This window comes from Dermochelys coriacea, chromosome 1 (genome assembly GCF_009764565.3).
Source record: "Dermochelys coriacea isolate rDerCor1 chromosome 1, rDerCor1.pri.v4, whole genome shotgun sequence".
NCBI classification, from domain to species: domain Eukaryota; kingdom Metazoa; phylum Chordata; order Testudines; family Dermochelyidae; genus Dermochelys; species Dermochelys coriacea.
Window position 1 is genome coordinate 306,100,567 of NC_050068.2, and position 11,644 is coordinate 306,112,210.

An 11,644-nucleotide genomic window follows, 5' to 3' on the forward strand; every position below is an offset into this window, starting at 1 on the left:
AGCTATAAGGGAATATGACTGCACTCTACAAACACCAGGGAGGGAACTGAGTTATTTAAGCAAAAGGACAATGTGGGCACAAGAACAAATGGGAATAAACTGGCCATGAATAAATTTAGTCTGGAAATCAGAAGATATCTAACAATCATAGGAGTGAGGTTCTGCAACAGGCTTTCAACAGGTGTAGCAGGGGCAAGAAACCTAACTGATTTTAAGACGGAGCTTGATAAGTTTATGACCACTATATGGTGGGGTTGCCTGTGATAGCAGGTGTGTGCACTCAAAGACACAGGAGGTCTCTTCCAGTCCTATGTTTATAGTTGAATCACCACTCTACTGCCTATCATCCTCAAAGAAAGAGATCATAAAAGGATCATAAAAGCTCAGCATTGTACATATCGCTTCCTCAATAGATATCAGAAGTTTGAAAAAAGCAAAATAAAACTAATCTGCAATTTGATATTAGTGAAAGATATTACTGGAATTATGCCTAATTCAGAAGCACACGAGTTATCAAATTGTGCTCTAACAATTTTTTTAAATTGACGGAGGTTAACATAAAAGATTATTAGAGTTTTTTGTTTATTTTATTTTATTGGACTACATTGTGACTTGTTGAGACTACATGTCTCTACATAGGCTATCCAGAATTTAGTTCTGGGTAGGTGGGGCTGCTACATACCCACTGTTCCTGAGGCAGAGTTGATTGGTGGGGAGAGCTGGGGAAATAGGTTTTACTCCCTCCTCTCTCACATGCCAATGAACACACACATTTTGCTGGCTAGTTCACCTGAGCCAAGCCAACAAGGAGGAAGGGAAGGAGTAGTTTAATGTTGGTACCAGCCAGCAACAAATCACAATTTCACACGCTCAAGCAAGAGAAATCAGGAAGAGGAACTGTTGCTCAGCAGAGTGGCTTGAGGCACACTGTTTTCTCCAAACTCACAATGTATTTGGGATCCAGTACTATATGGTAAAATTGATCAACAGCTAAATCACTGTATTGAAAGACATATACAAGAAAATCATCAACTTACAGCCTTTACTGCCATTATCTGAGGATGAAGAACAGCAATCAAAATGATTTGCTTTACGTGTGAAGTTTCCATTAAATAACTTAGTAATGTCATACTATTCCATTATTATGTTCCATTCATTATTTCCTTTAAGACCAGAAATGTACACAAGGTAATATTTGACCCACCACAAAAATGAAACACAAAAAAGTGCTATACATGGATTGGAAATAAGGGAATAAAGTGGAGGTTTTCTGCCCACCTAACCATACACCTAACATCAAACTAAAGCCATTGTTTTAGGAGACATCTTATCTAAACCTGATATTACTATGAATGTCAGAACTGTTCAAGGCTTGAAGCTATTGCTCATTCGAAGCAGCTGGAAGGGGTCACCTCATGACACTAATAGGTGGTGAGTTTAAAACAAAGAAAAGGAAGTATTCACCCACCACACAGCCAACCTGTGGAACTCCCTGCCAGGGGATGTTGTGCAGGCCAAAACCGTAACTGGGGTCAAAAAAGAATTAGATAAATTAATGGAGGATAGGTCCACCAATAGCTATTAGTGACGACTGTCAGAAATGCATCCCCATGTTCTAGGGGGGTCCCAAAACCGCTGACTGTCAGATGCTGTGAGGGGAAGGCAAGGGAGGGATCACTCAACAGTTACTCTGTTCTTCTGGCATCAGGCTCTGTCAGAAAACAGGATACTGGCTAGATCAGTGGTGGGCAACCTGCAGCCCGCTGGCAGGCCGCCAGACAGTTTGTCTACATTTGCACAGCCCCCCGCAGCTCCGGTTCGCTGCTCCCGGCCAATGGGACCTCCAGGAAGCGGCGGCCAGCCCGTCCCGGCGGCTGGCGCCACTTCTCGCAGCTCCCATTGGCCGGGAAGGGTGACCCACGGCCACGGGGAGGGGCGGGCGTAACCAAGCTGTCCGGCGGCCCACTGGGGGATTCCCCTCAGGGGCCGCGGGCCGCCCACCACTGGGCTAGACGGACTACTGGTGTGAGCCAGGCTGGCCGTTCAGGGTTGTGGCCTTACATGCTGAGGCGCCAATGACTGATCACAGGGGGATGCACATTGTGTCGGTGGCGTGACCATCTCCCCCCTTCAGGCGGCAAACGCAGAGGCCGGGCGCACAACTCCTGGACTTCTGGACCGAAGCGCAGCCAACTCCTGCGGCCCCAGAAGTCTGTCCCGGCCCCGAACACGTGCCGGGGCCCGGGCAGAGAGCGCGGGAGCCCATCCCCGCCCGCTGGCTTCGCCTTCCGCTGCGGCAGGCCCGGCAGCCCCCGCTCGCCTCGGCGGGGCGGGGCGGGGCGGGGCGTGCGCAGGGGCGAGAGGGCGGCCTGCGGCGCGGCGCGGCGCTCTCCGGGGCGGGGCTGCTCCACCCGAGCCCAGGCCGCGCGGAGCCCCGCCGGAGGCAGCGCATGGGCGGAGCCGCCATGGGGCTGGAGAAGGAGACGGGAGACACGAAGATCTTCATGGCCGAGGACAGCGTCGGGCGCTCCGGCGGCCCCGCGCCAGCCGGCCCGGAGAAGCGGGTGGAGAACGGCCCGTGCAGAGACCCGCGCGGGCTGAACACCCACCTGAAGGTGAGGAGGCGGCGGCGGCGGCGGCGGCGGGGGGGGTTAGGGCCCCCTTGGCGGCCTCCTGGCCGCTGGCTCCTTGCGAAGCAGGGGGCTGCGTTCCCCCTTAGCCGCCGCTCCGCAGCCCCCGTGGCCGGCCTCGGGCATCTCCCCCCCCCCCCCCCCCGAGCCCGGGCCGTTCTGGGCGCCTGACAATATGGTTTAACCCGCGCGCTGTTGTTTGAAAGGGGGCAATACAAAAATCGCGGGGTCTCTCTGCCCGGACACCTGTGCCGGTCAGGCTGAGCTGAATTGTTACCATCCGAGCTTCCCTGGTGTCCTGCAGGGGCCTCTAGCCAAAAGCCGCTCTGCGCTGTAAAGCCTGGGGACAGGTGTACTTAACAAATCCGAGGGCGACCCATCGGCAACAAAAGCTCCAATATAGTTCGCTCTTCGTCCCCAGCGTTGTATCATTGCAATTGCCGTGGGAGACAGACGCTGATTTAGCGGCGGGGCGGTGTTTCCTCTGTCTTTCTAGCTGGGGTTTGAGGATGTCATAGCAGAGCCCGCATCATCTCACTCCTTTGACAACGTTTGGATCTGCAGCCACGCTCTCTTTGAGCTCAGCAAATACGTGCTGTATAAGATCCTGACTCTGTTCCTCGCTATCCCACTGGCTCTGGTAGCAGGAATTGTCTTTGCAGTACTCAGCTGGCTGCATATCTGGTGAGTAAAGGTATTGCCTTCCGCTTCAGTTGTCTTCCTCCTGAAACGTTAATATCTATATACAGTAAAGAAGTGCCGCTATAAATTCAGTCTCTGTGCACAAGGGAGAGTGAACAATTCTTATGATGTTGCCATAGATCCTAACTAGCGATAGGCACCTCTACAGCGAGTAAATTCAGGCCGACTTGAGTATTTGCTGTGTTTTTAAAGGGACGGCGATGAGCTTTCTGTGCCTCGGTTCCTCATCTGTAAAATTTTTTCGACCCTGGATCTGTCTTGTTTATTTAGTTTGCAAGCTCCTTGGGACAGGGACTTTTTCTTACTTTGGATTTATGCTTAGCACAATGGGGCCCTGATCTTGGGTAGAGCCTCTAGATGTTACTGTGATGTAAATAATAATGATGATGATTTAGTTTATTGGACTATGCAGATTGCTTAATCGTGTGTATTTAATATAAGGACTTGGCAGAGGTATAGTGCCAGCTGGCTAGGAGGGCCATGTTTCCCTCCCTCCCAGTGCAACTTTTTCTCATCAGTTTGACACCCAGTCCCCTACCTACTCAGTCTTACTCAATTGAGCCAGCTACTCCTCCTTTCCCATGCCACCTTTGCTATTGCCACTAAAGCTGCTGCCTCTGCCTTTGAACGTGAGGCATGCTCATAACAACATGCAATGCAATATACCCTGGGAAAGGGACCCCCTGCTGAGCTCAGACTGATCCTGGCCACATGCCAAGTTCCAAAGGAGGACACAGTAGCTCTAGAAGCTCAAAAGGAAGCTGATATGCTTTGTTACATTTTTGGCAATGGTTTGGAGAATCTTCAGAACAGAGAGGCAGCTAGATTGTGGAGATGAATGGGGGGCTGGAGATGAAAGGGGAAGCTGGGAATCCATCTGGCTGCCAAGGTAGGTAAAAGGAGTAGGATGACCGTGTGCCCAGTACCATGCCCACAAACCAAGATTTTTTTTATGTACTAGTTTTAGACAAGATTTTCATCGTCAGAAAATGAATTCATTAAGACTGTTCTAGGCTTCTGTGCCACAGAAGCACCTCTTGTATAGATTTCCATGCAATGGAATGCAGACATGAGTTTTACAGAATTAGGTCTCTGAAAATCAGTTACAGTGCCAAATCCGACTCATGTGAGTAATCCCCATTGACTTTAACAGGAGCTGCAGTGGCTCAGCACTTCTGAGATAGAGGTGTCCAATCATAGGCACCCAATTTTGAAGATTTTTGGCCTCTCTCTCTGGGCCTAATTATTTCCCCCACTAAAAAAGTACAGAAGAAAACTTTCATTCTGATCTCCTGTGATGCCCGGAGTGGGGTGTAAAAGAGTTAGCTACCTCTGGCTCCATCCCTATCCTAGCTAGGATCCAATTCTAGTAGGTGACAAAGACCAGCTAAATGCAGTTTTCCCCCACTAACTTCAATGCAAAGTTAGTGAAGCTTGAGTCTCTGTTAACTTCTGTGCAGTACTGTCTGCCCATTCCACATTCCCTGGGAGCATGGATTTGAACGGAGCTGTGCTTCCAGGATCTGGTAATGGGGCAAGAGACCCCAGAGCTGGCATGGAGTGGAGGCATAGGGTTTCCAAACAGACAGTACTGGCTTCTTTTGGAATCCCACTGAGCTTAGGAACATACCTGCTGCTTGTTTTGTGGGTGGGAGGAGGGGAATTCCAGGAAAACTCCATTAACAGATTGCGAGTTCTCCCTCCCAATGTAACTGGCTGCAGGAGGGGCTATCAGAGCCTCTATGCCTCAGTTTCTTTATCTATGAAACTGAGCCTATTATACTGAGGGGTCTGTTATGAGGCTAAATTCCATGCTGTTTGCAAAACACTTTGAAGTCCTCAGATAGAAAGTACTATAAACATGCAAAGTACTGTTGTAACTATATTGGCATGCTAAAAATCCACATAGGCCTGGCCTGACGTGGCATTCCTCACTCACCTAGAACTCCCCAGGATTTCAACAGCAGTTGTGCACCCCAGATCTGAGAGCAGATTTTAGATCTCGGTAGCTGGGATAACTTTAAAGAAAGACGCAGCATATTATACATCATGAAATGGGAGTGGGGAAGGAGAAGGAAAATTAAATGAGAAAAATACCAACATTGTGATTTGATTTACACTTCCTTTTTAATAGGAAAATAAATTAAACCCATTCTGGACCCTCCCTTATCCTGGCAGCCTTAAGTCAGTCTCCATAGTTATACTATCTGGTAAGAATGAGACAGTCTGAAACTGGGCCAATGCCAGCCAACAGTTTAGGGACCTGTATATGAGCTCCTTGGAGCAAGGTTACTTCTCTGCATTCCTTTGCCTGTAGTGATTTATTTCTCTCATGCTACAAACTGTAAGTTGTGGAAAACTTGTCACACCAACTGTTAGAAGCTCCCTGTGAATATCCTGAGTAAACTTTAAAAAATATCCTTAAACTGGCGCTGGAATTTTCTATTGAAGTGGTTCGCTTTATGGTTAGGTTGTGCTGTTTCAATACCAGCATTCCAAGTGATTAAACTCAGAATTCTGACCCTAACTGTAGATCAGGGATGAAATATTGTTCCAAGTTACATGTGTGCAACCACTTTGAAGTATAACTCATGTGTCTCATGTGTAACTCATGGCAGAATTTGGCCCTGCGCTTTTTTTTCTAAAAATGTCCCGGTGTTTGTTCATTAAGGTCTTAACCCTGAGAAAAACTGAGGACTTGCAACTCCTTTGGGGAACTCCATGCTAGTGTAGCATGCACGGATTTCCTCTCCCAGGTTGCAAAGCAAAGTTCCCCTCTGCCCATGTAGAGATTTCCAAGACCCAGCAAGCTTCATGCCTTGACCTCATTTGGAGCTGCAGGTGCTTGGCATTATTCTGTTTCACAGCCTCATGGCCTGAATTTCCATCCATCACTTACTATGGTGTACAGTCAATGATCAAGATGCAAAGAAGTGGACATCTGTCACCTTTAATATTTTTCTTTTATGGCTTATAGCTGTGGTACTCAACCTTGTGATGACCCCAAAATCATGAGTGCTGAAAAGCCACATCCTCACTGAATGAATGGAATCAGAAAGCCACTGAACAACTGTCCTGACATTGTGTTGTCTCAATGTGAGAGTTGTCTGTCCTCCCTCACCCTGTCTACCCACTTCTTGGCTGCAGGGAACGAAAAGGAAGAGATGTTGTTTCTCTCTTTGCGTTCCCCACCCCACCAACCTGTTCGTAGGGAGTGGATCATTGAGGTTCTAGTCTGTTGGTTCACATATTGCATTCCGCATTGGGCAGCAGGGAGTATTCTTGTGACTCCTTACTGAGTCTTATCAACCCCTCTGTTATGAGTCTTCACTATCACCTTGATTATATTTTAAGCCAATGGGTTTGATTTACTGCTGGAAGCCATGGCTGTGTGTTCCCACGAGGCATGTCTACACTGCATCTCGGAGCAAACCTCCTAGCCAGCACCCACAGACTCTCACTTGCGGGGCTCATGCTAGCACTGTAAAAATAGCTCGGTAGATGTTGCAGCTTTGGCTGGAAGGGGCTTGAGAGCCCGAGCTCCTCCCCCAGCCGTAACATCGACGCACCATCTACACAGCAATTTTTAGAGCACAAGCGCAAGTCTGTGGACCCAGACTGGGAGACTTCCTCTCAGATGCAATGTGGACATACCCATTGCTCTGAGGGGAGTTTGAGGGGCTCAAAATACCTGCCGCCTACACCACTGTAGAGCCTGGAGCAATCCTGTGTACCCCAGAAAGTAGGAGGGGTCAGCCAAGGAAAGGATTCTTCCAGAATACCTGTGGGGGGCAGTTGTAAGAAATCTCCCCGAAGGACAAATTCTGTTACTATTACTGCTGCCCTTGCCAGTTCTTCTTCCCAAGGATTGCAGCTTTACCACTACCTGTTCATTGGGGTGATTTCCTTCTCCCCCTACCCCACTCCTGATGCAGCTCCCCCCATAGGGTTTGGGGGGGAGGTTTAAATTGCACTAGATTATTCAGCAAATAATGTCATCAGACAATAATGTAGAGAAAATCATTAGCTACTCATGGAAAATTAGTGCACAGAAGAGGAGGCACCATTTATCTAGCAAATGACATGCAGCACACTATATGCTATAGTCATAATAAATTGTATACACAGTTGAATACACATAGCCCCACTTTTGAGTGTAGCATTCCCTCTTATACTACATGCATATTATTCCAGTAGCATTCACAGTTCTATATGGTATGTACATTACTTGCTGTTTCAGCAGAGACAAAGAAAGGGAAGGTGTTAGAAGAACTATTCTTGTTCAAATCCATCTGGGTTAGCTGAGAGTGCAACATAGACATATTAGTATACTGTTTGCATTGTTGGACTTGATTTGATAATGGCTGAGAACCCAAGCAGACAAACATTTAGTATTGCTCTATGGCACAGCCTTTTAGAAAACCACTTTAAAATCACAGTTCAACATTACATAAATCATTTCTACGTTTGTTTTTTATCTACACTGAACACCCTTTTAAATGACTTCTAGCTTACTGAAATGCCTGGATAAATGAAGCTAGGTCACGTCCCTTTTGCACTGTGTACACCATATGTTGCTTCACAACATAGCCAAACTCCCATTTTTCTGAAGGTTTTAAATGTCTCTGAAACCTTTTTGGTTAAATAAGATTCCATTGTCATTAATAAACGTAACCTAGGATTGACTGGCAAATCCATTATTCTATAATAGTAGTAATCCTCAAATCTTCTACTTTCTCCTTTCTAGGATTGTGATGCCTTTTGTAAAGACCTGCCTCATGGTCTTGCCTTCAGTGGAGACTGTATGGAAGAGTATGATGGATGTTCTTATTGCACCGTTATTTCAGAGCCTAGGTCGATGCTTTGCTGCAGTCAATATACGCCTGGATCAAGAGTAAACATCAGGGACACAATTCTGTTGTAGTCTTAGATGATGGTATACCTCTTTGCTAATGAAACATAGATGCACTTATTCATTCATTCCAAAACTGTTAGGATTAAAATAGCTGGTTTAAAGTGGGGACACGTTATTTAAAAAAAAATAATTTACTTTCAGGGGATAAATTTAAGATAAACTAGACTATTTTCATATCTAACTATTTTAAACAATGTGGGGTATTTTGGCAACACTTTATTTTAATGGTACATTGATTATCAGAATGAAGAAAAATTCTTGTGGAGGTATATGAGACCACCACAATAGTATCATAGAAAATTGCTGTGGCTGGTGGTGTTACTTTGAATACTGGTGAAATTAGCAGCGATGTGATACACTGGGTCAAACTCACTTCTAGGGTTTCAGAGATGGGTCTGGCCCACTATTCAGCATAATACATGGAAGGTTGTGTGCTCAGTTCTCATTGTCAGCAGGAGTTGTGCCTGCAACTCCCTGCATGCAACAGTATGAGGAGGGGAATTCTTTTCTACTGATGTGCATGGGTAATATTCACTCAGCTCTCATTACTGCTTTGTAAATCTCCCATATATCAATGGAGAAAAGTTCCCCAAAGTTTACCCTTTAAAATAAGATGTTAGCTAATGGTTTGAGACAATCAGCTAATCTATATATTTTATGTAATGAGATTTTAACTTTGCTGTATATTTTGTATTTATGTAAATGTTTATCAGTTTTCCTTGAAGCATTATTTCTACACCATTTGTATACTTGCGGAATTATTATGCTGAAGAAGTTTGACACTTCAGAAGATTAAATAAGATTGGTGAGATTCTACTGACTAGATTACACAGATCTTTGGAATGCTGCTGTGCAATTCAAGTATACCAAGTATATATTTTTTTCATAATTGAATCTAAGAGCAGTGCACACAAATGTTTTTATACAAGATTATGCAAAAGAGTTTGAAATACATGTTTATGAGAATTGTTCATTTTTTTTAAAATTAAAAACAAGCTGTAATGAATGCAGCCTTGCCTATCTCTGTGTATGATCAGCAACCCTGTGATATTTAAAATAATATACACTATTCTGGCACTTAGATTAAGTGGAAAGCATTCTCTCTTATGTCAAGCAAGTAAACATATTTAGTATGCTTGTCCAGTTCTCTCCACACATTTAATTGACTCTGGTAAATGCTTTATTTATTACTTTTAAAGTCTAACTATAAAGGATAGTTTTCCCTCCTGCACTTAATACAGCTTTATAAACCAGAATGGCGTGTATACAAAGGTACATGAAAATTATATTGATCTTTTGATGCGGTACATGCTACTGATTTATATAAATACAGATGAACAAGTTACAACTGTAAAATGTTTATAATGTGGTGCAATATTCTGAAGCAATGTTATGCATTATTCAGTTTTTGGTAGCCCAATTTACTAAATCATCTTTTCTTGTCTTCGGTAGATAGATGACAAATATGTAAATCATTTTAAAAAACTTTTTTTTAAAAAATGAATGTAGGATACTTATGCAACTTTACAGTAACATATGGTAGGAAAAAGATGGTGTAAATGGACACAGCTCCACTGATCTTGGTGATGTTTCACCCATTTACAATAGCAGCGAATTTCTCTCCCTATGTAAGATTTAGAACCACTCATAAGTTCAAACTTAGTAAGTAAGACAGAATACTTTCTTCTAAAATCATGTTAATATTCTCTAAAATAGATTCCCATTGAGGTACTATGGCTACATGCCAAATGATTTTTGGAAAAAAAAAAATTAGGACACAAATTTCATAGCATATGAAACAGAGCTTTATTTTCTAATGAGCTGCAAAACATTCTCATTCGCCACCCAGTAGTAAATGAACTAGTATACATTATGTAGTCTTTGTACTTCAAAAATGTACTTTTTTCCATAGGTAGCAATTGGAGATGGGCTCAAACCAAAGTTCTAGAACTGCACATTTTCACATTCAAATCTGGATCTTAATACACATAGCTGGTCCCTATTGTGCTAGTCAGAAATTCCCACCCTCTCCCAATTAACAATTTCAATGAAAATATGTTCTTCAAAAATTTTCAGATTTTTGTCAAAAAACAAAGTTTTGTCTTTTTGACAATCAAAAAACAAAATTTTTCACCTTTTGTTTTTTCAGTGAATACCTGCACATTTTTGACATGCATGTCCCCCCCCCCATAGCTTTTTCTACAAAATGAAATTTTGCATCAAAAAAGTTTTGACAGAAAATTGGTGACCAGCTGTTGCTCTTATCTCTGAAATGTGCTGAACCAGTACCCCATCAATGAATAGCACTAAGCTTTGAGGAAGTTCAGCTCTGGATCCAAACTTTATGATTGAGGCCTAGTGACAACTGATTTTCTCTTGGTCACATGCTAATGGATATGTGCATTCTTAAAAATAGCTTGCTGAAGTCAGTCTTCTAGATTCTCTTTGGTAGTTTAGAGCCCTGCTGATCTGTGTTGTTCTTACTTAGATTTTGGCCAGCCTGTACTTTATTCATCACTAATTGATTTTTTTTTTCACCATTACTGTAACTATAACACAAGACAAAAGCAAGCTTTTAATGAAGAACATCTCATTAAGGAAAGTATATATGGTTATAAGCTTTCTTGTTTCTTTTATATTTTAGGGCCAATAACTTTCTCTGGAGCAGATATACCTCTGCTTATAAAAGTGTTGCTTCCATCCTTAAGAAAACTGTTAATATTTTACATGACCAAAAAAAAAACCCCCCGAAGATAAGTATTATAAAAAAGGAGGAAAGAATCACAGAAATGTAGGACCTAAGTTCCCTCTAAGGAGCACACCTGTGCAGCCGTGCAGGAGGCCACCAAGGGCCATGCACTTAACTCCCCCCAGCTCCAGGGCTGCAACCCAGCAAGGAGAGCCACCTCTCCCTCCAAGCTCCGGGGCTGTGGCGGGGAGAGGCGCCTCTTCCCCTGTCCCCAGCCCTGGAACCACTGTGGCGGGGAGAGGCGCCTCTTCCCCCGGCCCCAGCCCTGGAACCGCTGTGGTGGGGAGAGGCGCCTCTTCCCCCGGCCCCAGCCATGGAACTGCTGTGGTGCGGAAAGGTGCCTCTCTCCCAGCCCAGGTGCTGCTGCGGCATGGAGAGACGTTCTCCCGCCGCCTAGGTGCTGCTGCAGGGAGAGGGAGCATGGGGGAGTCCTCTCTCTCCTTGCTGCAGTCCCAGGGCAGCCTGCACCCCAAACCCCTCATCCCTGGCCCCACCCTAGAGCCTGCACCCCCAGCTAGAGTTCTCACCCCCCCACACACCCCAATCCTCTGCCCCAGCCCTGAGCCCCCTCCTGCACCCTGAAACCCTCATCCCTGGACCAACCCCAGAGTCCGCACCCCCAGCCAGACCCCTCACCTCCTGCACCCC

At 45.0% G+C, this 11,644-nt stretch overlaps 1 protein-coding gene across 1 annotated transcript; it reads left to right on the top strand.

Moving 5' to 3' along the window:
• The first annotated feature begins 2,388 nt into the window (after positions 1-2,388).
• CAV2 (caveolin 2) lies at positions 2,389-10,126 on the top strand. The gene is made up of 3 exons (XM_038367712.2): positions 2,389-2,615; positions 3,127-3,314; positions 8,080-10,126. Exons 1-3 carry the CDS (start codon positions 2,451-2,453, stop codon positions 8,228-8,230), a joined length of 504 nt encoding a protein of 167 aa, XP_038223640.1. The 5' UTR covers positions 2,389-2,450; the 3' UTR covers positions 8,231-10,126.
• Positions 10,127-11,644: the final 1,518 nt, after the last annotated feature.

Bases quoted from the DNA above. Each gene is read 5' to 3' on its own strand.
- CAV2 (XM_038367712.2), top strand. From the start codon at position 2,451: ATGGGCGGAGCCGCCATGGGGCTGGAGAAGGAGACGGGAGACACGAAG. The intron at 2,616-3,126 runs GTGAGGAGGCGG...CTGTCTTTCTAG, and splicing joins GGCTGAACACCCACCTGAAG to CTGGGGTTTGAGGATGTCAT. The intron at 3,315-8,079 runs GTGAGTAAAGGT...TCTCCTTTCTAG, and splicing joins CTCAGCTGGCTGCATATCTG to GATTGTGATGCCTTTTGTAA.